General features: G+C 43.3%; 2 protein-coding genes across 3 annotated transcripts in view; one reads left to right on the top strand and one right to left on the bottom strand.

Moving 5' to 3' along the window:
- Positions 1-25,771, top strand: part of PDILT (protein disulfide isomerase like, testis expressed) — a 155,275-nt gene that overhangs the window by 58,616 nt on the left and 70,888 nt on the right. Inside the window, exon 4 of the mRNA XM_064362555.1 lies at positions 13,512-13,622. The gene's annotated coding sequence lies outside the window, so the exon portion shown is untranslated. The remainder of the gene's footprint in view (positions 1-13,511; positions 13,623-25,771) is intronic.
- The window catches only part of LOC105725570 (acyl-coenzyme A synthetase ACSM5, mitochondrial), a 29,049-nt gene continuing 13,404 nt past the window's right edge, over positions 10,127-25,771 (bottom strand). The window contains exons 6-14 of one of the 2 annotated variants that reach the window (XM_012464679.3): positions 24,599-24,752; positions 21,500-21,579; positions 19,502-19,625; positions 17,941-18,021; positions 17,705-17,806; positions 14,402-14,529; positions 14,215-14,314; positions 11,540-11,659; positions 10,127-11,099 (exon numbers count right to left, since the gene is read on the bottom strand). In XM_012464679.3, the coding sequence (XP_012320102.2) occupies positions 10,998-11,099; positions 11,540-11,659; positions 14,215-14,314; positions 14,402-14,529; positions 17,705-17,806; positions 17,941-18,021; positions 19,502-19,625; positions 21,500-21,579; positions 24,599-24,752 (991 nt within the window). In that variant the 3' untranslated portion in view covers positions 10,127-10,997. Of the gene's footprint in view, positions 11,116-11,539; positions 11,660-14,214; positions 14,315-14,401; positions 14,530-17,704; positions 17,807-17,940; positions 18,022-19,501; positions 19,626-21,499; positions 21,580-24,598; positions 24,753-25,771 lie in introns of both variants that reach the window. The other variant, XM_012464680.3, reaches the window with a different exon arrangement.

The raw sequence follows: 25,771 nt of genomic DNA, 5'->3' as shown, positions 1-25,771 counted from the left end.
TGCCCTTCTGTCTCTGGGACAGTGTCCTCCCTGACCCCCACATCTGCACAGCTTGCTCCTTCACCTTTCAGTTTGCTCAAACATCATCTTCACAAATCCTTTCCTGGCTACACTATTTAAAATCCTGCACCACCCTCCTATTCACTGCTTGTACTTTATTTTCCTCCTTAGCACTGACACCGTCTGACATACTCTAATTTTTTAAATTAGATTTGTGCAAAAGTATAGAGATGTGGAAAAAATATAGAGATGTGGAAAAAGAGGCCTAGAGAGGGAAAGTCACCTGCCTGTCTACAAAGTAAGGCTGTTAGATTTCTATTAGGAATTTTTTAGCATTCAAGAAAAGAAACAGATACATTCATCTGGAGAGAAAAAAGAGGTGAACAGTCTTCAGGTGTAATTTGTGCTTGACACATCCTCAGCTCCCTATTCCCCTCAATTATTATTGTATTTCTCATTCATTCATTCATTTATCCATTCAATGACTATTTACTGATACCTACTAGGCAGTAGGTCCCGATATGGGCATTGGGATGACAGACAAGACTATGATCTAGCCCATGATTTAGAAGAGTCCACAATCTACCAGGAAAGACAGGCAAAACAAACATAAAACAATAAGCAATAGCAATGAGCTATGACACCCATGAAAGAGAATATTAAATGGGATTTCCTCTGTTGTCTCAGAATCTTGGCTGAAGCTCCAAGTGGAGACCAGGGTAACAGATAACCGCAGTTTAATGAGAGGGTGCCACATGACATACTCAGAAGTAATCCCAACTTGACTTTGGAGCTTCACCCACCTCCAGCCTGTGTATGACAAAAGGCTACTGAAAAAGCCAGCAGGTGGGCTTGATGGTAGGGAATTGTAGCCACCCAATGTGCTCACATTGCCTACTGACTAGGCAGAGCCGATTTATCCAGACAGGAGAATTGCAATGCTGAAAGAGTAATTCACACAGAGCCAGCTATGCGGGAGACCAGAGTTTTGTTATTACTCAAATCAATTTCTCCAAGCATTTGGGAATCAGAGATTTTAAGAATAATTTGGCGGGTAAGGGCTCTGAAAGTGGGGAGTGCTGGTTGGTCAGGATGAAGAAGAAATCATAGCGGGTCAAAGTGAGTTAATCTTGCTGACATCTGTTGCTGGGTGGTATTGCAAAACTGGCTAAGCCAGGTTATCTGTCTGGGTGGTGTCATCTGCTGCATCGCAATGCAAAATATCTCAAGCACTGATCTAAGGTTTTGCAACAGTGATGTTATTCCCAGGAGCAATTTAGGGAGGTTCAGACTCTTGAAACCAGAGGCTGCTTGGCCTCTGAACTGTGTAATTTCTAATCTTGTAGCTAATGTGTTAGTCCTACAAAGGGAGACTGGTCCCCAGGCAAGAAGGGGTTTTGGGGGAAAGCGTTATCATCAATTTTGTTTCAGAGTTTAAACTATAAACTAATTTACTTCCCAAGGCTAGTTTGGCCTATGCCAAGGAATGAACAAAGGCAGCTTAGAGATTAGAAGGAAGATGGGGTTGGTTAGGTCTGATCTCTTTCACTGTCATAATTTCCTCAGTTATGATTTTTGCAAAGGCAGAATTGTTTGTCTTTTAGGAAGGGCTGAGGGGCTGTGCTCCACCACAGCACTGGTGGGCAGGTATTTCAAGAAAATAACTTGTACTAATAACTAACAGCTCTGGGCACTTATCTGTACACTTTAGAAATACAAACTCATGGCTGGGCACGGTGGCTTACGCCTGTAATCCCAACACTCCCAGCACTTTGGGAGGCTGGGATTACCTCCAAAAGTGCTGATCACCTGGCGTCAGGAGTTCCAGACCAGCCTGGCCAACAAGGGGAAACCCTGTCTCTCCTAAAAATACAAAATTAACTGGACGTGGCAACCCACGCCTGTGATTCCAGCTACTTGGAATGCTGAGGCAGGAGAATTGCTTGAACCCAGGAGGCAGAGGTTGCGGTGAGCCGAGATCGCACCATTGCACCCTAGCCTGGGCAACAAGAGCAAAACTCTACCTCAAAAAAAAAAAAAAAAAAAAAAAAAAAAAGAAGAAAGAAATATAAACCCATTTGATTTTCAGAACAACCCAATCAGTAGATGTTACATTGCCCCCATTTGATTGACTGGAGCAATAAGGTACAAAGAAGTTGAATATCATGCTCAGTGCTGCACAGATAGAAAGTGCAACAGCTAATTTTAGTGTAAGGTGTCAGGAAGGGGTCCAGTTTCTGCTTTCTGCACATGGCTAGCCAGTTTTCCCAACACCATTTATTAAACAGGGAATCCTTTCCCCATTGCTTATTTTTGTCAGGTTTGTTAAAGATTGGATGGTTGTAGATATGTTGCATTGCCTCCAAGTCCTCTGTTCTGTTCCATTGGTCTATATCTCTGTTTTGGTACCAGTACCATGCTGTTTTGATTACTGTAGCCTTGTAGTATAGTTTGATGTCCGGTAGTGTGATGCCTCCCACTTTGTTCTTTTTTTTTTTTTTTTTTTTTTTTTTTTTGAGACGGAGTTTCGCTCTTGATACCCAGGCTGGAGCGCAATGGCGCGATCTCGGCTCACTGCAATCTCCGCCTCCTGGGTTCAGGCAATTCTCCTGCCTCAGCCTCCTGAGTAGCTGGGATTACAGGCACGCACCACCGTGCCCAGCTAATTTTTTGTATTAGTAGAGACGGGGTTTCACCATGTTGACCAGGATGGTCTCGATCTCTTGACCTCGTGATCCACCCGCCTCGGCCTCCCAAAGTGCTGGGATTACAGGCTTGAGCCACCGCGCCCGGCCCCACTTTGTTCTTTTTGCTTAGAATTGACTTGGCTATGTGGGCTCTCTTTTGGTTCCATATGAAATTTAAGGTGGTTTTTTCCAGTTCTGTGACAAAGGTCATTGGTAGCTTGATGGGGATAGCATTGAATCTGTAAATTACTTTGGGCAGTATGGCCATTTTCATGATATTGATTCTTTCTGACCATGAACATGGAATGTTTTTCCATCTGTTTGTGTCCTCTCTTATTTCGTTGAGCAGTGGTTTGTAGTTCTCCTTGAAGAGGTCCTTTACGTTCCTTGTTAGTTGTATTCCTAGGTATTTTATTCTCTTTGTAGCAATTGTGAATGGCAGTTTGTTCTTGATTTGGCTCTCTTTAAGTCTGTTATTGGTGTATAGGAATGCTTGTGATTTTTGCACATTGATTTTGTATCCTGAGACTTTGCTGAAGTTGCTTATCAGTTTCAGGAGATTTTGGGCTGAGAGGACGGGGTCTTCTAGATATACAATCATGTCATCTGCAAATAGAGACAATGTGACTTCCTCCTTTCCTATTTGAATACCCTTTATTTCTTTTTCTTGCCTGATTGCTCTGGCTAGAACTTCCAGTACTATATTGAATAGGAGTTGGGAGAGAGGGCATCCTTGTCTAGTGCCAGATTTCAAAGGGAATGCTTCCAGTTTTTGCCCATTCAGTATGATATTGGCTGTTGGTTTGTCGTAAATAGCTTTTATTATTTTGAGATATGTTCCATCAATACCTAGTTTATTGAGGGTTTTTAGCATAAAGGGCTGTTGAATTTTGTCAAAGGCCTTCTCTGCATGAATTGAGATAATCATGTGGTTTTTGTCTTTGGTTCTGTTTATGTGGTGAATTATGTTTATAGACTTGCGTATGTTGAACCAGCCTTGCATCCCTGGGATGAATCCTACTTGATCATGGTGGATAAGCTTTTTGATGTGCTGTTGCAATCAGCTTACCAGTATTTTATTGAAGATTTTTGCATCTATGTTCATCATGGATATTGGCCTGTAGTTTTCTTTTCTTGTTGAGTCTCTGCCGGGTTTTGGTATCAGGATGATGTTGGTCTCATAAAATGACTTGGGAAGGATTCCCTCTTTTTGTATTATTTGGAATAGTTTCAGAAGGAATGGTACCAGCTCCTCTTTGTATGTCTGGTAGAATTCGGCTGTGAACTCCAGATGGATTAAAGACTTAAACATAAGATCTAACACCATAAAAACCCTAGAAGAAAATCTAGGCAAAACCATTCGGGACATAGGCGTAGGCAAGGACTTCATAACCAAAACACCAAAAGCATTGGCAACAAAAGCCATAATAGACAAATGGGACCTAATCAAACTCCACAGCTTCTGCACAGCAAAAGAAACAGTCACTAGAGTGAATCGGCAACCAACTGAATGGGAAAAAATTTTTGCAGCTTACCCATCTGACAAAGGGCTGATATCCAGAATTTACAAAGAACTAAAACAGATTTACAAGAAAAAAACAAACGAGCCCATTCAAAAGTGGGCAAAGGATATGAACAGATACTTTACAAAAGAAGACATACATGAGGCCAACAAACATATGAAAAAATGCTCATCATCACTGGTCATTAGAGAAATGCAAATCAAAACTACATTGAGATACCATTTCATGCCAGTTAGAATGGCTATCCTTAAAAAATCTGGAGACAACAGATGCTGGAGAGGATGTGGAGAAATAGGAACACTTTTACACTGTTGGTGGGAATGTAAATTAGTTCAACCATTGTGGAAGACAGTGTGGAGATTCCTCAAGGACCTAGAAATAGAAATTCCATTTGACCCAGCAATCCCATTACTGGGTATATATCCAAAGGATTATAAATCGTTCTACTATAAGGACACATGCACACGAATGTTCATTGCAGCGCAGTTTACAATAGCAAAGACCTGGAACCAACCCAAATGCCCATCGATGATAGACTGGACAGGGAAAATGTGGCACATATACAACATGGAATATTATGCAGCCATCAAAAATGATGAGTTCGTGTCCTTTGTAGGGACATGGATGAAGCTGGAAACCATCATTCTCAGCAAACTGACACAAGAACACAAAATCAAACACCACATGTTCTCACTCATAGGCGGGTGTTGAACAATGAGAACACATGGACACAGGGAGGGGAGCACTACACACTGGGGTCTGTTGGGGGGAAATAGGGGAGGGACAGCAGGGGGTGGGTAGTTGGGGAGGAATAGCATGGGGAGAAATGCCAGATATAGGTGAAGGGGAGGAAGGCAGCAAATCACACTGCCACGTATGCACCTATGCAACAGTCTTGCATGTCCTTCACATGTACCCCAAAACCTAAAATGCAATAAAAATAATTTTAAAAAGTGCAAGAGCTGATATTCAAGCATCAGTGTGACTCTAGAGTCTACATCTTGCATTGAAAAGGGAATACTGGTGTTTCCCTCTGTGAAGGGAAAATATCTTGGACCCCCAAAATCACTAGGCCAAAAGGAAAACTCAAGCTGAAAACTGCTTAGGACAACCTGCCTCCTGTTCTATTCAAAGTCATCTCTCTGCTCACAGAGATAGATGCATATTAGGTTAGATCAGTTTTCTCCAAAATAGGTTTTGCAAGGTGGTTTTAGACAAGCAGTTTTCATGTTCATGGTTATATGGATATGCATTAAGAAAATAATTCCAGACTTGTCCTTTTTTTTTTGAGACAAAGTTTCCTTCTTGTCAGCCAGGCCAGAGTGCAATGGCGCCATCTCAGCTCACTACAACCTTTGCCTCCCAGGTTCAGGCAATTCTCCTGCCTCAGCCTCCCGAGTAGCTGGAACTACAGGCATGCACCACCATGCCTGGATAATATTATATTTTCAGTAGAGGCAGGATTTTGCCTCTACTGAAGAGGCAGGTCTTGATCTCCTAACATCAGGTTATCCACCTGCCTCAGCTTCCCAAAGTGCTGGGATTACAGGTGTGAGCCACTGCACTTGGCCTACAGACTTGTCCTTTTAGGAATATTATATTGCATGAGGTGAAGACTTTTTTTTTAAAGTGAGTTTAATTATAGTGCAAATAGTATGTGGATAGGGCTACATGCATGAGAGCAGGGCGAAAGTAAAGGTGGAGAATATGAGTTAGATTTCTGCCAAAACTTTAGCACAATGCCTGGCATAGAATATATTTTCCATAAAGTGATGGTGATAGTGCTCTGGACCAAACTGAGGTTCAGGCTGCTATTTCTCATGGCCCAACAACAAAATGCAGATGAACTGGGGAGGAAGAGAGTTTTTATTTCTGCAACTGGTTATAGAGTGAAGGCCTGGAAATTATTACCAGACCAACTCAAAATCACAAAGTTTTCCGCAGCTAATATACTTTCTAAGCTACATGGCTATGTGTAAGTGTGCATTCACTTAAAGACATAAGTGATTAATTTCTTTTAATCTATAGCTGAGGTCTGAGTCCTGAAGACCTTCTTTTGGAGCCTCAGTAAATTTACTTAGTGGGTCCAGGTGCTGGGGTAATTACTCTTATCTTGTCTCCTGCTAAATCACAGAGGTTTGGAGAGTTCCTTCAGATCCCCAAATAAACTTGTTTGTGGAAGCCCGAGGAGTTTCTTCAGACCCCCAATAAAACTTATCCATAAATGGGTCCTGCTAAGAATTCCTTTGTTATTTTGTCATGCAGTAAGGCTCAGGAAAGGCCTAGGAAAAATTCTTTGTGGACTTTTGTTACATTTCAGCCTTTGTATGAGGGCACTGGCTTTTTTAGCTTTTAATATTTAACTTAGCCACTCAGTCAGTACTGAAGCAATTGTTATGGAGGTCTACGTTAGTGAGACCTGGCCTGTCACAGTAGCAGTGGTTGGTGCTGCTATTATCGGTGATTCTGGGGCTGGGGGTGCTTTAGGAAAAGTGTGGGCTATGTGGATGGTTGTGATTTCCTCTGGTACAGCTGCAGCTGAGAGTGTTGGCTTTTTCCTGCTGAAGCTGAGCTGGGCAGAGGTGACTGCAGGAAGATTGGCTGGGGAGCCAGGTTATCAGTGGGAGTCTAAGGGAAATGGGGATTGGGTTTCACTGTCTGGGGCTTGTACTGATTGAAATGTGAACCGAGGCCCTGGATCGGGAGCTATGACTATAGTTGGAGAAGAACAGACTGCCCTGGCTCACGGGGAAGGGTAGAGAGCCTAGAGGCTACTCAGCAGTGTAACCAGAGTGACACAATGGAGCAGGTGCCAGTTCCCCCAGGTGTCATTTTCATCTAAGCCCTTGGATTTCAGGAAACAGAGAGATGTAGGAGAGAAAGCTCTGGCTCCTGACATGTTGGGGTCTCTTTAGGCTCATGTATTCTCCAATCCCCCAGCCCAAGAGCAGGAATGATATTGAGGCCGCACGATCTTGGAGAAATCACCAAATCACCACAGTTCTCTGGATTCCCACCTTTAAAATAAATGGTTTGCCCAGCCTAGGAATGCTATGAGGACAAAACACACACACACACACACACACACACACACACACACACACACACAAATCACTTTAAGAAGCTGTTTTTGGTTAAGGACTATTGAGCCTTTTTTTTTTTTTTTTTTTGAGACAGGGTCTCCCTCTGTCTCCCAGGCTGGAGTGCATTGGTGTGATCACAGCTCACTGTGACCTCTGCCTCTTGGGCTCAACTGGCCCTCCCACCTCAACCTCCCAAGTAGCTGGGACTACTACAGGTACTCACTACTATGCCAAACTAATTTTTTTGTAAAAATGGGGTCTCACTGTGTTGCCCAGGCTGGTCTCAACATCTGGGCTCAAGCAATCTGCCTGCCCACCTTGGCATCCCAAGGTTACAGGCATGAACCCCCATGCCTGACCTGATCTCTTAAGAGGATCTCTTCTCTGCAATAAACTTTCAGCGGCTCCCTGGCAGTCACAGAAGGAAGACAACACTCCTAAACCAGGGTTGTCCTGAATCAGTGCTGAGGTTCAGGTGAAGCCTGTGGCTGCCAGAGCAGGACCACCTGGGTTTGAATTCTAGCTCTGTGAGATACTAGCTGTGTAAACTACAGCAAGTGGCTTCTCCTCTCTGTTCTGTCTGTAAAATGGGGATTTTATTTTTTTTATTTTTTATTTTTTTTTGAGACGGAGTTTCACTCGTTACCCAGGCTGGAGTGCAACGGCGCCATCTTGGCTCACTGCAACCTCCGCCTCCTGGGTTCAGGTAATTCTCCTGCCTCAGCCTCCTGAGTAGCTGGGATTACAGGCATGCACCACCATGCCCAGCTAATTTTTTGTATTTTTAGTAGAGACGGGGTTTCACCATGTTGACCAGGATGGTCTCGATCTCTTGACCTCGTGATCCACCCGCCTCGGCCTCCCAAAGTGCTGAGATTACAGGCATGAGCCACCACGCCCGGCCAAAAATGGGGCTTTTATCAGTACCTACCCACAGGATGGTTGAGAGTGGAAACATCTAGAACTGCACCTGGACATAGCTGGTGCTTTGCAGGAGCTGTTCTTAGAAACCCAAATTGGTCTTTCCCAACTCAAGGCCTTTCCACATGCTGTATCCTCTGTCCGGATAGCTTGTCCCATCTGTTTAGTTAGTGTACCTCCACTCTTCCTACAATCTCAGCTTACCAGGGACTTCCTTCTTCTTTTTGTTTTTTGAGATGGAGTCTCACTCTGTCGCCTAGGCTAGAATGCAGTGGTATGATCTCAGCTTACTGCAACCTCTGCCTCCTGGGTTCAAGCAATTCTCTTGCCTCAGCCTCCCGAGCAGTTGGGATTACAGGTGCATGCCATCATGCCTGGCTGATTTTTGTATTTTTAGGAGAGACCAGGTTTTGCCATGTTGCCCGGGCTGGTCTTGAACTCCTGACCTCAAGTGATCCACCTGCCTTGGCCTCCCAAAGTGCTGGGATTACAGGTGTGAACTACTGCACCCAGCCAGGACTTTCTTATAGAAGCCTCCCTGATACCCTCAGTCCCCTGAGTCTTGATCAATCCCCCGAGTCTATGTCTTAAATATATTCTTTTCTTCATGGTATTTACCACAATTGTACATTTATTTGCATTAATCTGCAATAAATAATAATGACCTTCCTACTAGACTAAACTCTACAAGGGTTTGGACTGAAATCTGTTCTCCCAAATTCTTATGTTGAAGTCCTAACCCCAAATACCCAGTTCCTCCCAGTACCTCAGATTGTGACTGTCTTTGGAGACAAGGTTTTTAGAGGTGATTAAGTTAAAGTGAAGGTATGAGGGCAAGCCCTAATCCAATCTGACATGATAAGCATCCTTAGAAAAAGAGGCAATTAGTCCCCAGACATACAGGCACAGAAGAAAGACCACGTGAAGACAAAGGGAGAAGACAGCCATCTACAAACCCAAGTAGACATCCTCAGAATGAAACCGACCCTGCCAACCCCTGATCCTAGACCTCCAGCCTTCAGAACAGTGAGGACAGTAATTTCTGTTGTTTAAATGACCCAGTCTGTTGTATTTGGTTATGGCAGCCCTAGAAAATTCACATAGGTAGGGACTAGGATGGCTCTGGTTTATCACTGTAGTCTCAGAGCCCAGTACTGAGTAGGTGCTCAATGAATTTTCCCTGGAGGGTGATGGAGGTGCTGGGGGTGGGGTCAGCAGCACTGGGATTGCTTCAGTTTCCATCTGCGGCTTTTCCTCCAGGGTTGCTCCCAGAGCCACCCTTTCCTGTTTGCAGGCCTGGGCCATGGCTTCAGGTCCTTATGCCCCTCCTGGATAAGACATTGTGATGGTTAATGTTAGGTGTCAATTTGACTGGGTTAAGACTCCCCAGATCGCTGTGAACATTACTTCTGCGTGTCTCTGGGAGGTGGTTCCAGGTGATATTAGAGATTGAGTCAGAGACTAAGAAGATATGCCCTCACCCCCGTGGGCAGCCATCATCGAATCCATTAGCACATGAAGAGGAGAAAAAGGAGAAAAGACAGATTTACTTCTTCATTTCGGGCTGGAACATCTGCATTTTCTTGTCCTCAGATGGTGAAGCTCCTGGTTCTCGAGCCTTTGCACTCAGACAGGGAGTTACACCATTGGCTCTCCTGGTTCTCAGGTCTTTGGACTCAAATGGAATCATATCATGGGCTTTTCTGGGTCTCCAGCATGCAGATGGCAGATTGTGGAACTTCTCGGCCTCCAAAATCAAGTGAGCCAATTCCCATCATAAATCCCCCTCCTTTGTCTGTATATATCCTATTGCTTCTCTTCCTCTGGAGAACACTAACTACAGACATAATACAGCAGACTTTGGGGATGATGCGTGAGTATGTGGAGGAAGAACTAGACATGGAGCAGAATGTGGTTTCTTTAAAATAACTTTTTCATTAAAATAGTTGTATATGCTTAGTACAAAAATTTGGAAAATACAGAAATGTAGTGGGAAAAGGAAGAAAAAACTACCACCCATTATTTTCTATTATTTTCTCTCCCTCCCTCCTCAATCTCCAGGAAAGAAAATTACAATTAACTACAGTTTTCCCTTTATTTTTCAGAGTTGGGATTCTCTAGTATGCACATATTTTCATTCTGATTTGTAAAAATAATATAGCTTACACTTTTCCCAAGACATACTAAACTGCTCTTAAGTATTTTAATGGCCATGTAATATGTTATTGAGTTAATCTATTACAATTTTGTTAATCATCTCCTTGTTGTTTGGATGTTAATTTTTTTCTTTTCTTTTTTAAAGAATGCTGAGTGATTATCTTAGTATGCCACACATTTTCTGCATTTCGATTTTTTTCTTTTGTGGTGACTCCCAAAGGTAGAATTTTTTAGCTAAAGGATATTGCTAATTTTATGGTCCTGCATACTTTTACCAAGGACGAAGCCTTAACATTCCCACTGGCAGAGAATGATACCACAAGTGCCCCAAGGTTACGGTAACCTGTCCTGTGGAGGGAAATCTGGAAGCTCTTAGTAAGTGAGACCAGTGGGCAGATGCTGAGCCTGCCCCCAGACAGAGGGAGAAGTGAAGCCACTGAGCATTTTCTAGGTGGGGCAGCATGTCTGTGGTCGGAGCCAGTGATGTTCTTTTGCCCTTTCCAGCATTGCCTAGTGATCCTGGGGATGCCCGTTTGGAAGCTGCAGGCCTTTAACATCTTCAGGGTTGAAGAGATGATGCTCCCCCTGGGGGCTGACCAGTGATCCATTAGTTCCAGGTGGAGCTTTCAGAGGTCTACGGGGCCTTCCTGGGGCTGCACCTCATTTCCCCCACTCCTGACTTCGCAATTTACTCCTTTGGATCTTTCCAGAAACCGTCTTTGGCAGTTCTGAAACAAAGGCCACCTAGTGACCAAACACAAAACAAACAAAACAAAAAACACTTGAAAATCATCATTTCTCAAAAAGATTTTTGTTTTGAAAAAGCTATTACTGTCTGTCTGTCCTTGGAAAGCATCCTTGATTCACGGTTTCTCCCCAGATAGCCAGGAGCAAAACAGCTGGAGCCTGGAGCACAGGATTGTTTGGACAGAATATAAGCACCACCCCTTATATCTGATTTACAGGTTAGGGATCAGGCTGTTCTTAGAACCAGAACAAAATGTTCTTTGGGTAGAACCCAAATGAAGAAACACAGAGAAAAACTGAAGCAGCAGCCAAGGTTACCTCTCCAAATCCCCAGTGCCTGGCACAGGGCCTGGCCCTAAATTGGAGCCCAGGCAGAGTGTGCCCATCTGATTCCCAGCTTACCAGAAACCTGGATGTTTACCTTCCTGGGGTATTTGTATGGAGCAGTCACGCTTTTCACATGCTCCTGGAGTTCCCGTGTTAGTGCCTCTGGGTCATGAGAGGAGTAGGCTGGAGTAAGGACTACAAATGCCTTTACCACCTGCAGGAAAACAAAATACCCAGAAAAGATCAGGCCTTGTATAACAACTCTTTTCTCCTTAAGTGAGCCTTGAGTAAGTGCCCACATTTACCTTTGGATCATCATTGTTCTACCAGTTTTTTGGGCACAGCCAGTGACACAAACAACAATTGTTCTGTTGCTGGCCTTTCCAGGTGCAACTATTAGGAGCGTTAACCTTTGTGGGATGATCTCAAACTCCTACCTATTTCTCTTTCTTCTTTTTCTTTTTCTTTTTTTTGAGACAGAGTCTGGTTCTGTTGCCAGGCGCCAGGCTGGAGTGCAGTGCCGTGATCTCAGCTTACTGCAACCTCTGCCTCCTGGGTTCAAACAATTCTCCTGCCTCAGCCTCCCGAGTAGCTGGGACTACAGGCATGCGCCACCACACCCAGCTAATTTTTGTATTTTTTTAGTAGAGACAGGGTTTCACCATGTTGGCCAGGATGGTCTCAATCTCTTGACCTTGTGATCCCCCTGCCTTGGCCTCCCAAAGTGCTGGGATTACAGGTGTGACCCACCACGCCCGGCCCCTATTTCTCAGATTACTCCCCATACTTGGAATGACACCATTTGAAGCCAACATTGCTTCTTTTAAGATGCAAATATTTTGGAGAAAAGAGGTTCATAAACTCCTATGGCCATTTACTTCCAGATTTTCCTAACAAGAAAGGTAGGTAGGCATGGGTTTGAATAGAAGAGATTGAGGAAAATGCAGTCACTTTCAAGGGGAGCCAGGTCTTTGGGGTTCTACATGGATGAACATTTGTAATCAGCAGACACTGAACGGCACCACTTCTGTTCCAGACATCCCAAGGGACATTCTGCAACTTGGATCTCTCTGCCCACATCTTTCCTGCAGGCTGTCTTATGCCTACAGGACAAAGAGGAAGACTCAGATTGTCCTGTATTTCACCTCCATCCATGTGCCATGAATTTGAAATGCCACCATTAGACACATATTGCCTTCATGTGTGGCAATGGAAGGAAGTGTCCCAGACTCAAACACAACAAACAGAACATGATTTCTGTTAGGAATAGAAGGTCACTTGGATGTTTATTCATTCCAGCATTCATATCTGTCAGCAATATTCTAGCTGGGTGCGGTGGCTCACACCTGCAATCCCAGCACTTTGGAGGCTGAGGCGGGTGGATCATGAGGTCAGGAGATCAAGACCATCCTGGCCAACATGGTGAAACCCCATCTCTACTAAAAATACAAAAATTAGTCAGGCATGGTGGTATGCACCTGTAGTCCCAGCTACTCAGGAGGCTGAGGGAGGAGAATCACTTGAACCCAGGAGGCAGAGGTTGCCACTGCACTCCAGCCTGGAGACAGAGAAAGACTGTCTCAAAAAAAAAGAAGGAGAAAAAGAAAACAAAAAGCAAATAAACTAATACTCTATTAAGGGGTAGGCCACTGTCCTTGCATACTTCCTACAGGCATGAAAGACCACTACCATTTCATGTTCAAATAGATATGCTTCTGGAAGAGCTTCCTCTTACTACTATAACTACTAAACATTTGTTGGGCACCTTCTACTCACCAGACTCAGTTCTAAGCAGTATACATGGATTAACTTTGAGCACACAGACGTTTGTCACAGTCCCAGTTAACTCATGGCATGCCAAACTAGGCATACTTTTCAGGTGTGATTGATTCAGCACATCGATGGAACTCCACACCTCCCTTATTCTATATTAACCGCCTCAGATTTTAGTGGGGAATCACTTGGCCAGGAGTGGCTGGCTAAAATGCAGATTCTCTGGGCTGCATTCCCAGTCATTTTGATTCTGTAAGTCTGACTTTAGGTCTACAAATTTGTATTTTAAACAGGAATCTCTGATGTTACAGTTGCAAGCAGTCCAAGAACCAGACTTTGAGAATCTCTCCTGTGGTCCTGATGCTTCTGAGAATGCAGGTTGATGTTGCACTAACTTTCAAAAGGTAATTTTTGTGCTTTAGGATTATATTGGATATACAGCCAGTAAGAAGTACCTAGATCTGCCTGTAAGCTGATCTCTCCCATACTATGTGTTCCTCTGGGACCCATAGAAAGATTTCTCCTGTGAAAGCCCAGCTTATTAAATTTAGCCCAGCTTATTAAATTTGGCCCATCTTTCTGATATATCAAGGTCATTTGGGGTATATATTCTATCCCTCTCAAGTTAGAGCCATTAGCAACCGTGTCTGGTGTGCGTGCTTTATCCTCATCTGCAAATAGAAAATGACTTTTTATTAGACAGGATGGATGACAGAGCCTGCACCTCCCCCTAAGACCTCCTGCCCTATAGCCAGCCTCTTTTGGACCCAGTTGAGTCCACTTAAAAGCAAAGCATTGGTGTTTTCCCATTGTGTCCTTCTAGAGAGTAACTGTATCTCTAAAGTCACAAAGGCAATGTGTGTCTGATGGTGGCATTTCAACTCTGTGGCACATTGATGGAGGTAAAATACAGGACAATCTGAGCCTTCCTGCTTGTTCTGATGGGTGCTGATGGGTACAGAAGCAGAAGGCCGTGTTCTTGGCTGCACTGGTTACCTCTCCCCTGATGGCATCTGGGCTGCTGACCACAGCCGACTCCAGGACAGCAGGATGCTCCGCCAGGGCACTTTCCACTTCAACAGGCCCAATCCGGTAACTGGAAGGGAAAAACAAACTCTTCAAGTGGGCTTCCCTCAATCCCCATGAAATTTCAAAGGGAGAAGGGAAATGCAGACAGCTTGACCTTGAAGAATTGATCACATCATCATTTCTTCCCATGAACCAAAAGTAGCCATCCTTGTCCACGCGAGCTCGGTCCCCTGTGATGTAAAAGTCCCCTTGTTCTGATGCAGCGGTCTTCTCAGGATTGTCCTGAAAGACAAAGCCCGTGAAGGACCCTCTGGGAACAGCCACTAAGTCCAGCTACTGCCCCAACAGCCCCCTGTCAGAAGCTGGTGACCGCTCAACAGAAAGTTCAGCAGTTCCTAAAGTCCAGGCTGGCCAGAATTCCCCACTGGACAGGGAGCTATGGCCCTGTTTGGTTGTGGAGTTTCCCTCTTTTGATTGAAATCAAGCTGCCAGCAAATGGTTAAGGGCAGCCACCCACCACATCTTTAGAAGGGGGTCTAGGAAGCATAGTTGAAAGCAGAAGAGTGGACACAGGGCCACTGACTGTTTTTTAGGACAAAAGAACGCACGAATACTCATTGCACTCAGGAATCACTGAGGGTAGAAAGTGAAGGGCTAGGCTGGGCATGGTGGTTCATGTTGTAATCTCAGCACTGTGGGATGCTGAGGTGGGTGGATCACTTGAGGTCAGGAGTTTGAGACCAGCCTGGCCAACATAGTGAAAACCTTTCTCTACTAAAGATTAAAAAATTAGCTGGGCGTTGGTGGCACACACCTGTAATCCCAACTACTAGGGAGGCTGAATCAAGAGAATTGCTTGAACCCAGGAGGTGGAGGTTGCAGTGAGCCGAGATCACCCCACTATACTCCAGCCTGGGTAACAGGGTGAGACTCCATGTTGGAAAAAAAGAAGAGAGAAGAGAAGAGAGAGAAGAGAAAAGAGAAGAGAAGAGGGGAGGGGAGGGGAGAGGGAAAGAGAGAGAAGGAAAGGAAGGAAGGAAGGAAGGAAGAGAGAGAGAGAGAAGGGCTCATCAAAAAGCCTGTTAGTGTGGGGCAAGAGTAAAGAGAAAAACAATCAAACTCTGATTCTCAAAGTTTTAAAGAAAAGCTAATATTCAACAATTAAAAAATGTACTAATACATGCAACCACACGATGACTTGCAGAAACATCATGCTGAGTAAAAGAACCCAGACAAATCTGAATAGTTTGTGATTCCATTTATATGAAGTTCTTTTTCAAAAATGCCAAATTATTATGTAGTGACAACAAACAATTTATCAATTGCTGGGGTCTGGAGTGGAGAGGATTGCCTGTCAAGGGGAATGAGGGAGCATTTGGGGCTGAAAAATGTTCCATATTTGACTGTGGTGGCAATTACACGGGGGCGTACATGTGTTAAAAGTTATTGACCTGCACACTTAACATGGGTGAATTTTATTGTTGGCAAATTATATCTCAATTCAACAAGTACATTCTGAAAAAAAAGAAAAAATATAAGCTACCGACACCTAAAAATATATCTAACACACAATCTCTAAGGTGTCTATGCAGCAACTTAAAAGTCTACACCTTAAAGAAGATATAAATAAAGTGAAAGAAATGCTTAACTGGCTGGATGTGGTGGCTAACGCCTGTAATCCCAGCACTTTGGGAGGCCGAGGAGGATGAATCACGAGGTCAGGAGTTGAAGACCAGCCTGGCCAACATGGAGAAACTCTGTCTACTAAAAACACAAAAATGAGCTGGCTGTGGTGGTGGGTGCCTGTAGTTCCAGCTACTTGGGAGGCTGAGGCAGGAGAATCGCTTGAACCCAGGAGGCGGAGTCTGCAGTGAGCCAAGATCACCCCACTACACTCCAGCCTAAGTGACAGAGACTCTGTCTCAAAACAACAAAACAGAACAAAACAAAAATAATTAATAGAGATATCAATTATCTTTAAGTTGTTTTATAGACAATACAGTTCTAATCAAAATACTAGCAAATATTTTTCATGGAACTTGACAAGTTGATTCTAAAATGTAAATGAATGAGCAAAGGGCTAAGAATAGGTAAAACCATTCTATATAAGTTGAATAATAAGAAATCTACATATGAAGAATTATGGTAATGCTTTTGTGGATAAGGCTTTATGGTATCAGTACAGGGACACAGCAAGTGATCAAGGAAATACCAGAAAGTGCCAAAACCTATCTATGACTATATCAAACTTATTTATTTATTTATTTATTTATTTATTTATTTATTTATTTATTTATTTAAGATGGAGTCCTGCTCTGTCGCCCAGGCTAGAGTGCAGTGGTGTGGTCTCGGCTTACTGCAAACTCTGTCTCCCAGGTTCAAGCAATTGTCCTGTCTCAGCCTCCTGAGTAGCTGGGACTGCAGGTGCCCACCACCACATTCAGCTAATTTTTGCATTTTTAGTAGAGAAGAGGTTTCACCATATTGGTCAGGCTAGCCTTGAACTCCCGACCTCGGGAGATCTACCCACCTTGGCCTCCCAAAGTGCTGGGATTACAGGCGTGAGCCACCACACCTGGCCTGTATCAAACTTTTATATCTGACAAAATTAGCATGAGAGATAACTGGTCAGAGGAGGATTTATTCACCAGCCAAGGTGAATGTACAAGAGAAGGAGTTACTGAATTATCCCAGAAACTTGGACAGAAATCCCAGGACACAAGCACTGCTAAAAAACCACAAAGAGAATCCTGAAGACAGACACAGTAGTGCAGTTTGACCTTCATTTATTTATTATATTATTATTATTATTATTATTATTACTATTTTGAGGAGTTTCAGTCCCTCGGCCAGGCTGGAGTGCAGTGGCGCAATCTCTCTGGCTCACTGCAACCTCCTCCTCCTGGGTTCAATCGATTCTCCTGCATCAGCCTCCCAAGTAGCTGGGATTACAGGCACGTGCCACGATGCTCAGCTAATTTCTGTACTTTTGGTAGAGACGGGTTTACACCATGTTGACCAGGCTGGTCTTGAACTCCTGACCTCAGGTGATCCACCTACCTCGGCCTCCCAAAGTGCTGGAATTGGAGGTATGAGCCACTGCGCCCCACCACAGTTTGACCTTGAGAAACTCCTTTCCTTTCCTACACCTTGATTTTCTCCTCATTGAAACAATGGTGCTCCCCTCATGTCACATGTTTGCCCTTTCAGACACACCCATGTTTCAATCCCGTGTCCTGCCTGTCCTAGTTGCACGATGCTGGATAAGTCACTTCAACTTTGTAGTAGCTTCCTTATCAATAGTCTTCCTTATCAATAACATAACTTTATCAGTAATAATAGCAACCTACTTCATGCAGTCATTGTAAGGATTAAACAAATAGATATTTACAAAGTATGGTGTACAATGCTTAGCACACAGTCACTGTCATGAGAACAGCTGTTCCCTGCCTCTTACCAAATAGCAATTGAAGAAACAGAAGGGCCGGGTGGGTCTGATGCGGACGGCAACATTCCCCTCTTCTCCAGGAGGCAGGACGTTGCCTTCATCATCCACAATCTGGCAGGGAGATCACAGAGGTGCATATATGAGTGTCTACACCCTGGGCCATTCCAGCAGCCTGTGCCAGCCAGCCCTGTGCATCTTTCTCCTCTTCACACCAGGCTTTGCCAGAAGTTGTGAGAGGCTGCTACCTGCACATCGTAGGGTGGGGACGCTTTCCCCATGGATCCAGACTTGATTTTCATGCCTTTTGGATTGGCACAGATGACAACCTAGGGAGAAAGCAGTACTGATAAAGGAGAGCCTTTCTACTCACTTCTTTACTGGGCCATGCCTTTCTCTCACCCTGACTGCTAACTCTTTCTCTCACCCTCTTCTTCCTCCACCCTCACCTTCTTCTTTCTTTCCCTTCTCCTCTCTCACTTTCTCTCTTTTCTTCCCTTCTTTTTTTCTTCCTCCTTCACTCCTTTCTTTCCTTTCTTTCCCCTTTCCTTTCTTTCTCCTTTTCTGTTTTCTTCTTTCCCTCTTTCATTTTTCTTCTTTCTTTCTTTTTTTTTTTTTAAGACAGCCTCGCTCTTGTCACCCAGGCTGGAGTGCAGTGGTGCGATCTCCGCTCACTGAAACCTCTGCCTCCTGGGTTCATCCTAAGCCCCCTGAGTAGCTGGGATTACAGGTGTGTGCCACCACCCCCAGCTAATTTTTGTATTTTTAGTAGAGATGGGGTTTCACCATGTTGGTCAGATTGGTCTCGAACTCCTGACCTTGTGATCCACCTGTCTTGGCCTCCTCAAGTGCTGGGATTGCAGGTGTGAGCCACCATGCCCGCCCATCCGCCTTTTTTCCTTCCTTTCCCCCTTATTTCCTTCTCCATTTTCTTATCTCCTCCCTTCATCTTTCTTCCCTATTTCCTTTCTTCCTTCCTTTCTTTTCCTCTCTTTCCTTTATTTCCTTTCTCCCTTCTTTCCTCATTTTCTTCCTTCTTTCTTGCCTTTCTTAATTTCTTTCTCTTTCTTTCTTTCTCTCTTTCTTTCTTTCATTCTTTCTTCTTTTCTTTCCATAGTCAACAAACATTTATGGGGTACTCCAGTGAGCACTCAAACATAAAGAACTTAATGCATCTCTAAGCCAAAAGACTGAATTGATCCCTAGATCTCTTCCTATATGGCTGTAGAGGACATTGCTTAGAATTTTGGACTCTGAACAGTGGCATATGTAGGCTGTCTTGGTAGAGACAAACAATGCCCTCAGCAGTGAGGACTGGCTTGCTGGTCATGATATAAATGTAAAAGTACTTTAAATTACCTTTTTTAACTTTTAAGAAATATGTCTGTATGTATGCATGTGTGTGTGTGTGTATTTAAATAGCTTTTTGGGTACAAATGTTTTTTGTTACATGGATGAATTCTATAGCAGTGAATTCTGAGATTTCAGTGCCTCTGTCACCTGAGTAATATACATTATACCTAATATGTAGTTTTTTTTTTAACCTCTTTCCCCTCCTCCCCCTTCTTGCCTCTGAGTCTCCAAAGTCTTTTATACCACTCTGTGTGTCTTGCATCCTTATAGCTTAACCCCTGCTTATAAGTGAGAACATACAGAAATCAAAAGGGTAGGAAAGCTGATGGAGTTTTGTTATCAGCTTCTCCCCTGGGGTCAGGGCAGTCCCTGAGTAACTTCAGGGAGGTGACAGACAGGAGAGGTAGGAAACTCTGAGGGGATATGAGGCGGTGACCTGGCCCCTCCATCACTCACCGTTTCAGACTGGCCATAGCCCTCGTACAGCTCCACACCAGTCTGGTGCTTCCACTTCTCCCTCACATCAGGGTTGAGGGCCTCTCCTCCGGTCAGACAGTGCCTTAGGCTCTGAAACTGGTACCTTGCTCAGGAGGGAAAACAAGACCACCTATGTCAGGATCTTCATGGCATCCATCCTCCGGTGCCCTTGCCCAGATGCAAACACCCACAGGCACTAGAGGGTAGATGCCCCTGTATTTTAATCAGCTCTAAGTGCACCCATCCTCTAGCTTCACAACCATAATCCTCATGGACAGATAATTTTTTAAAGATTCATCCTATCTGAGTTTCGGATAAAATCAGAAGCTCATATAATAGGTTTTGTCGTAATATGGTGAGTTCCAGGTGACTTGGCCAAAATAATTTAATTGGAAAAAAAATGATTGATAATAAATTGGTTTGGACAGTGATCTGATTGAAAAAGATAAATCAATTAGAAATTGAAAAGATAGGCTGGGCACTGTGGTTCACACCTGTAGTCCCAGCATTTTGGGAGGCCAAGGTGGGCAGATGGCTTGAGCTCAGGAGTCGAAGACCAGCCTGGGCAATATGGTGAAACCTTGTCTCTACCAAAAATACAAAAAAATAGCTGGGCTGAGGGCATATGCCTGTAGTCCCAGCTACTTGGGAGGCTGAGGAGGAAAACTGGAGGCTGAGAGATAGAGGCTGCAGTGAGCTGAGATTGCACCACTGCACTCCAGCCTGGGTGACAGAGTGAGAATCGAAAGAAGAGAAAGAGAGAAAGAGAAAGAAGAAAGAGAAAGAAAGAAAGAAGAAAGGAAGGAAGGAAGAGAGAGAGAGAAAGAGAGAAAGAGAAAGAAGAGAAAGAAAGAAAATTGAAAAGATAGCTCTCTAAGAATCCCAAAATTCTGATGAATGGGCCAAAAATTCCTACAGATATTAATTATGTTGCAAAATGCCCTCTCTGTTCAACAAATTATCCAAACTGTAAAAAAAATTAGTGATTGCAAGTACAGTTTCAATCCTTGGGGAGAGGGGAGATCAAATTGGTTTGATTAAGTTACTTAGTATTACCAAATAGCATTCAATGACATCGTTCTTGACAAGGTACTAGGAGCCTGCTTTCAGCCAAAATTATAATGTGGAGATGCACACATCGGAGCAATGAATGGGATGAATTTCTTACATTGTAGAATAATTCCCCTTTAGAAGCATGTAAGAACTCCCTCTTTTGGACACTTTGTGGGTAGATTCCTGTGACTAGGGAAGATGAGACGGGGAGAGGATGACTCATGACTTGGGGGAGGACAAAAGAGGGAGAACAGGTCAGGGTTGGAAGGTACTGAAGGACGGTGAGCCTCTGTCCATATGCCGCAGCAACTAGTCCTGTTCTGCCAGAAGATGTTGCTCTGGTTCCACCCAGGATGGAACCATCCTCAGCGTCTTGTCCCCTTCTCTTGGGTGCCCAATGGCATGATCTCAGAGAACAATTGGTTGGGGTTAGTCTGAGGAAGAGAGTTGGGGCATCCATACACTGTGGTGTGGGCTTGTTAGTTTTGCCAGACCTGAGGGCCCTGGCCACAAATCCTACTCCCTAGGTGGCTAACAATTGTCCCATCATTTCTCTTGCCTCACAGAAATAGCAGACGTTGCTGAGAGAATAGCCCATGGGCGTATGGTGTGGGGTGAAGCCTATCTCAGGTGCTAAAATTTCAGACTGCCTTAAATCTATTTGATTCCATATGGATACAAATTTTGGGGAGCCAGAAGCTTGTTCTTGAGGGGCATCTGTGAGGTGTACAGGTATGTTGACTTGTCAATGTGTATGCGTGTATAAATGTGTGTGTGTGAGAGAGAGAGAGACAAAGACAGAAACAGAAAAATATATATATAGAGAGAGACAGAGTTGGAATGAGGATAGTTGTGTGTGTGTGGATACCCATGCTATATATTCACATACTTACGCTCTCAAAGCACCAAACAGATGGGCTGTACCTGGTCAGATCCTCCTGCACAAGCAGCCGAAAGATGGTTGGGACACAGCAGAGGGTGGTTATTGGGAATGTGGAGAGAGTCTAGACAAAAACAAAGGGTGAAAGATGTCCTTAGAATCACTGGGATGGGACCATGAAGATGGAGCCAAAGACATTACATCTTTATATTCTCACTACCAAAGCAGAGAAGTTGAAAACTGTGTGTGGTATCCAGCCTCCAAGATGGTGCCAAATGACCCCCCACTTCCTGACATTTGCACCTTTGGAGGAATCCCCTCTCCTGTCATACCAAAGTGGGTCTGTGACAGCAATGACATACTACCGAGGTGACAAATACCACTTTCAAGATTCAGTTGTACAAAGACTATGGCTTTTGTCTTGGATGTTCTAACTCTCTCTCCCTTTCTTGAATCCTTTGTTCTGGGGAAAGCAAGCCACCATGTTTTCAGTATGCTGAAGCCATCCTATGGACAGGTGCACCCAGTGAGAAACTGGAGCCTCTAGCAAACAGCCAGTGAGAAATTGAAATCTACTAAAAACCACAAGTGAGTTTTTAAGCAATTTTCCAGCTTCAGTCAATCCTTAAGATGATTGCAGTCCTAGCTAATATCTTTTTTAAAATTATTGTGGTAAAATACAACATAAAATTTACCTGTTGGAATGACTTTTAAGTGTATAGTCCAGTGGTATTAAATATTTCCACAGTGTTGTGCCATTATCACTACCATCCACCTCCAGAACTATTTTTATCTTCTCAAACTTAAACTATATACCCATTATACAATAATTTCCCATTATTCTTTCCCCTAACCCCTGGCAAACACCATTGTACTTTCTGTCTCTATGAATTTGACTACTCTAGGTGTCTCATGTAAGTGGAATCATATAGTAATTGTCCTTGTATGACTGGTGTGTTTCACTTAGCATGATGTCCTCCAGGGTTATTCACGTTATATCATATAACAAGATGTCCTTCTTTTTAAGGCTGGGTAGTATTCCATTGTATGTATATGCCACATTTTGTTGATTCATTTATCTGTTGATGGACATTTGTGTTGCTTTCACCTTTTAGTTATTGTTAATGCTGCTACAAACATGAGCATACCTTGCTGACCTCTTGATTGCAACCTCATGAGAGATCCTACTCCCAAACCCCCTCATTAAGCTGCCTCCAGCTTCCTGACCATCAGAAACTGTGAGCTAAATGCCTATGTTTTAAACTGCTAAGTTTGGGTGTAATTTATTACATAGCAATAGATAATGAAAACACTATGTCATAGCTGGGGGTAGTGCAAGGAGAAGGTTCATACATTGGTTGATCAAGCACTACATGGATAATGATGGTGATGAATTTGATCATGATGATAACAATCAATATGTGTTAAGAATCTACCATATTTGGTCTACCATGCAATACCAGCTTACTCCTGCAAGAATGGCCATAATCAAAAAATTATAAAAAAACATATATGTTGGCATGGATGTGGTGAACAAGGAACACTTCTACATTCCTGGTGGGAATGTAAATTAGTACAAAACAATGTAGAGATTCCTTAAATAACTGAAAGTAGAACTACCATTTGATCTGGCAGTCCCACCACTGGATATCTAGCCAGAGGAAAAGAAGTCTTTATATGAAAAAGATACTTGAACATGCATGTTTGTAGCAGCACAGTTTGTAATTGCCATCTATCTATCTATCTATCTATCTATCTATCTATCTATCTATCTATCTATCTATCTATCTAATGGAATACTACTCAGCCATAAAAAGGAATGAATTAATGGTATTCACAGGGACCTGGATGGATTGGAGACTATTATTCTAAGTGAAGTAACTCAGGAATGGAAAACCAAACATTTTATGTTCTCCCTCATAAGTGGGAGCTAAGCTATGAGGATGCAGTGCTATAAGAATGACACGATGGACTTTGGGGACTTGGGGGAAAGGGTGTGAAGGGGGAAAGGATGTGAAAGGGTTAAAAGACTACAAGTTGGTTACAGTGAATTCTGCTCAGGTGATGGGTGCACCAAAATCTTACAAATAACCAGTAAAGAACTTATTCATATAACCAAACACCACCTGTTCCCCAATAACCTATGAAAATAAATTTTTAAAAATCTACTATGTTTGGAGGCAACCTAAGTGTCCATTAACAGATGAATGGATAAAGAAAATGTACATATACACAATGGAGGCAAAAAAAAGAATGAGGTACTGTCATTTGCAACAACATGGGTGGAACTGGCAATCATTATGTTAAGTGAAATAAGTCAAACACAGAAAGACTAACTGCACATGTTCTCACTTATTTGTAAGATTTAAAAGTCAAAACAATTGAACTCATGGAAATAGAGATTAGAAGGATGATTATCAAAGGCTGGGAAGGGTATTGGGGGGCTGGGAGGAAGATGAGGATGGTTCATTGGTACAAAATAATACAATGAATGAATAAGACCTGTTATTTGAAAGCACATCAGGGTGGCTATAGTCAATAATAACTTAATTGCACATTTTAAAATAACTAAAAGAGTATAATTAGATTGTAACACAAAAGATAAATGCTTGAGGGGATGGATACCTCATTCTCTATGATGTGATTTTCATGCATTGCATGCCTACATCAAACCATCTCATGTACCCTATAAATATATAGACCAATCTCCTCCCTCCCTATGAGAAGACTCTGGGAGGCTGAGCAGGAGTCACCAGGACTCTCTACTTGGGCCAATTACTCATGTTAAGGACCATGGACAGTAGCATTTGAAGTTGAGGCATAGACTGATTTTGCCTGAGGGTTTGACAAATACCTAGAGTTTCGGCAAGAGCATAGGAAAGAAAGTGGTGGAGACAGGGACACCCCCGTGCAGAAGAAATAGAATATGCATAGGTTTGGATATCTAGGAATCTAGGTGGAACGTAGGCAATGATTGAAGAGAACCAGGTGGTCAGGAATCAGATTATGGAAGGCTGGGGAGCCACACCAAAGAAGCCTTAAAGTCACTGATTCATGTGTTTTCTCCTGCAGCCTAGAATCTGTATCCCACTCATCTCACTTATACCCAACACATATGGGGTGTTGTTGGCTTTTCTTCTTACATTTAGGATAACTTTGGCATCAACTTGAGGCAGCTCATGCACAAAAATGCAAGATCCATTAGGCCAGGCAGAGAAGAGAGTCCAGGCTGCCTTCACCCAGCCAGTGTCAGTCGTGTTCCAGAAGATGTCCGATTCGGTCAAGGCCACCCACCGTCTGCCAAAAATTAGAGAATGTCAGCACCCTTGGCAATGATTCTACCTTTAAAAAAGGATCGTATTATTTATATCACCTCATTTGGAACCCTGCCCACAGTGGGTACTCACTTATATTTGTTATACCTGAACAAGAACCATTAGGCCAACTATTGTCTCAACAAGCATTTATTGAGCATCTTCTACGTATTGCCCTAGGCTAAGAATACAGAAGCAAAAGTTTCCAAAAAGTTCACACTCCAGTGAATGTGATCTGTAAGGGGAAAAAATTAACCTCAATACTGCACTAAGGTCATTTTATTTAGCCAACATTTATTTAGCACTTAGTCCAGACTTAGCATTAGGGATATAGAAAAGAATGACTAGTCTTGCTTTGAGGGGCTTATAGTTAGGAAGTATAAATATCTAGGAGGCCCCTGGAGAGTGTATTTTAATAGAGCTAAACATAAAGCCTTGTGCAATTATAGAGAATAGGACTTAACCCAGCGCAGTGATGGAGATGGGCTTCTGAGAAATGCTCCATTAGAGGAGGTGACACTTGAGTTAGACATAAACAATGCATAGGGATTATATAGGTGAGGCAGAGAACCAGGAGCATCCCAAGAATGGAAAGCAGTGTCTGAAAATGTGGAAGACAGAAAAGTGATCATGCACTTGAATTCTGGGACACACGCACTACTGGTTCTCCTCCTTTTCGTTAGCTGTTCCCTCTCAGTCTCCTCTGCTGAGTCCTCCTGGTCTCCCCTTTCAGTGAAGAAATGCCTCAGGCACTCAGTCCTGAGACCCATTCTCTTTTCAGTTTATATTACAATTTGCTGAACTCATCCTATCTCATAGTATTAAATACCATCTTTACACTGATAAGTCCAGCATGAATCTTTCTCATTAACTTCAGACATGTATATCCAAATGCCTACTCAACATCTCCACTTTTAACAAGGGGATGGAAATGTCTAAGAAGCTTCTCAAATTGACAACTCCATAAATAAACTCTTTGCTTTCTTCCCACCATACAGCTTA

This window comes from Aotus nancymaae, unplaced genomic scaffold (assembly GCF_030222135.1).
Source record: "Aotus nancymaae isolate 86718 unplaced genomic scaffold, 86718_ANA_hifiasm-v0.15.2.pri h1tg000049l, whole genome shotgun sequence".
Classification (NCBI taxonomy): Eukaryota; Metazoa; Chordata; class Mammalia; order Primates; family Aotidae; genus Aotus; species Aotus nancymaae.
The sequence above is the reverse complement of the archived record's forward strand: the minus strand, read 5'-3'. Positions and strand labels throughout refer to the sequence as shown.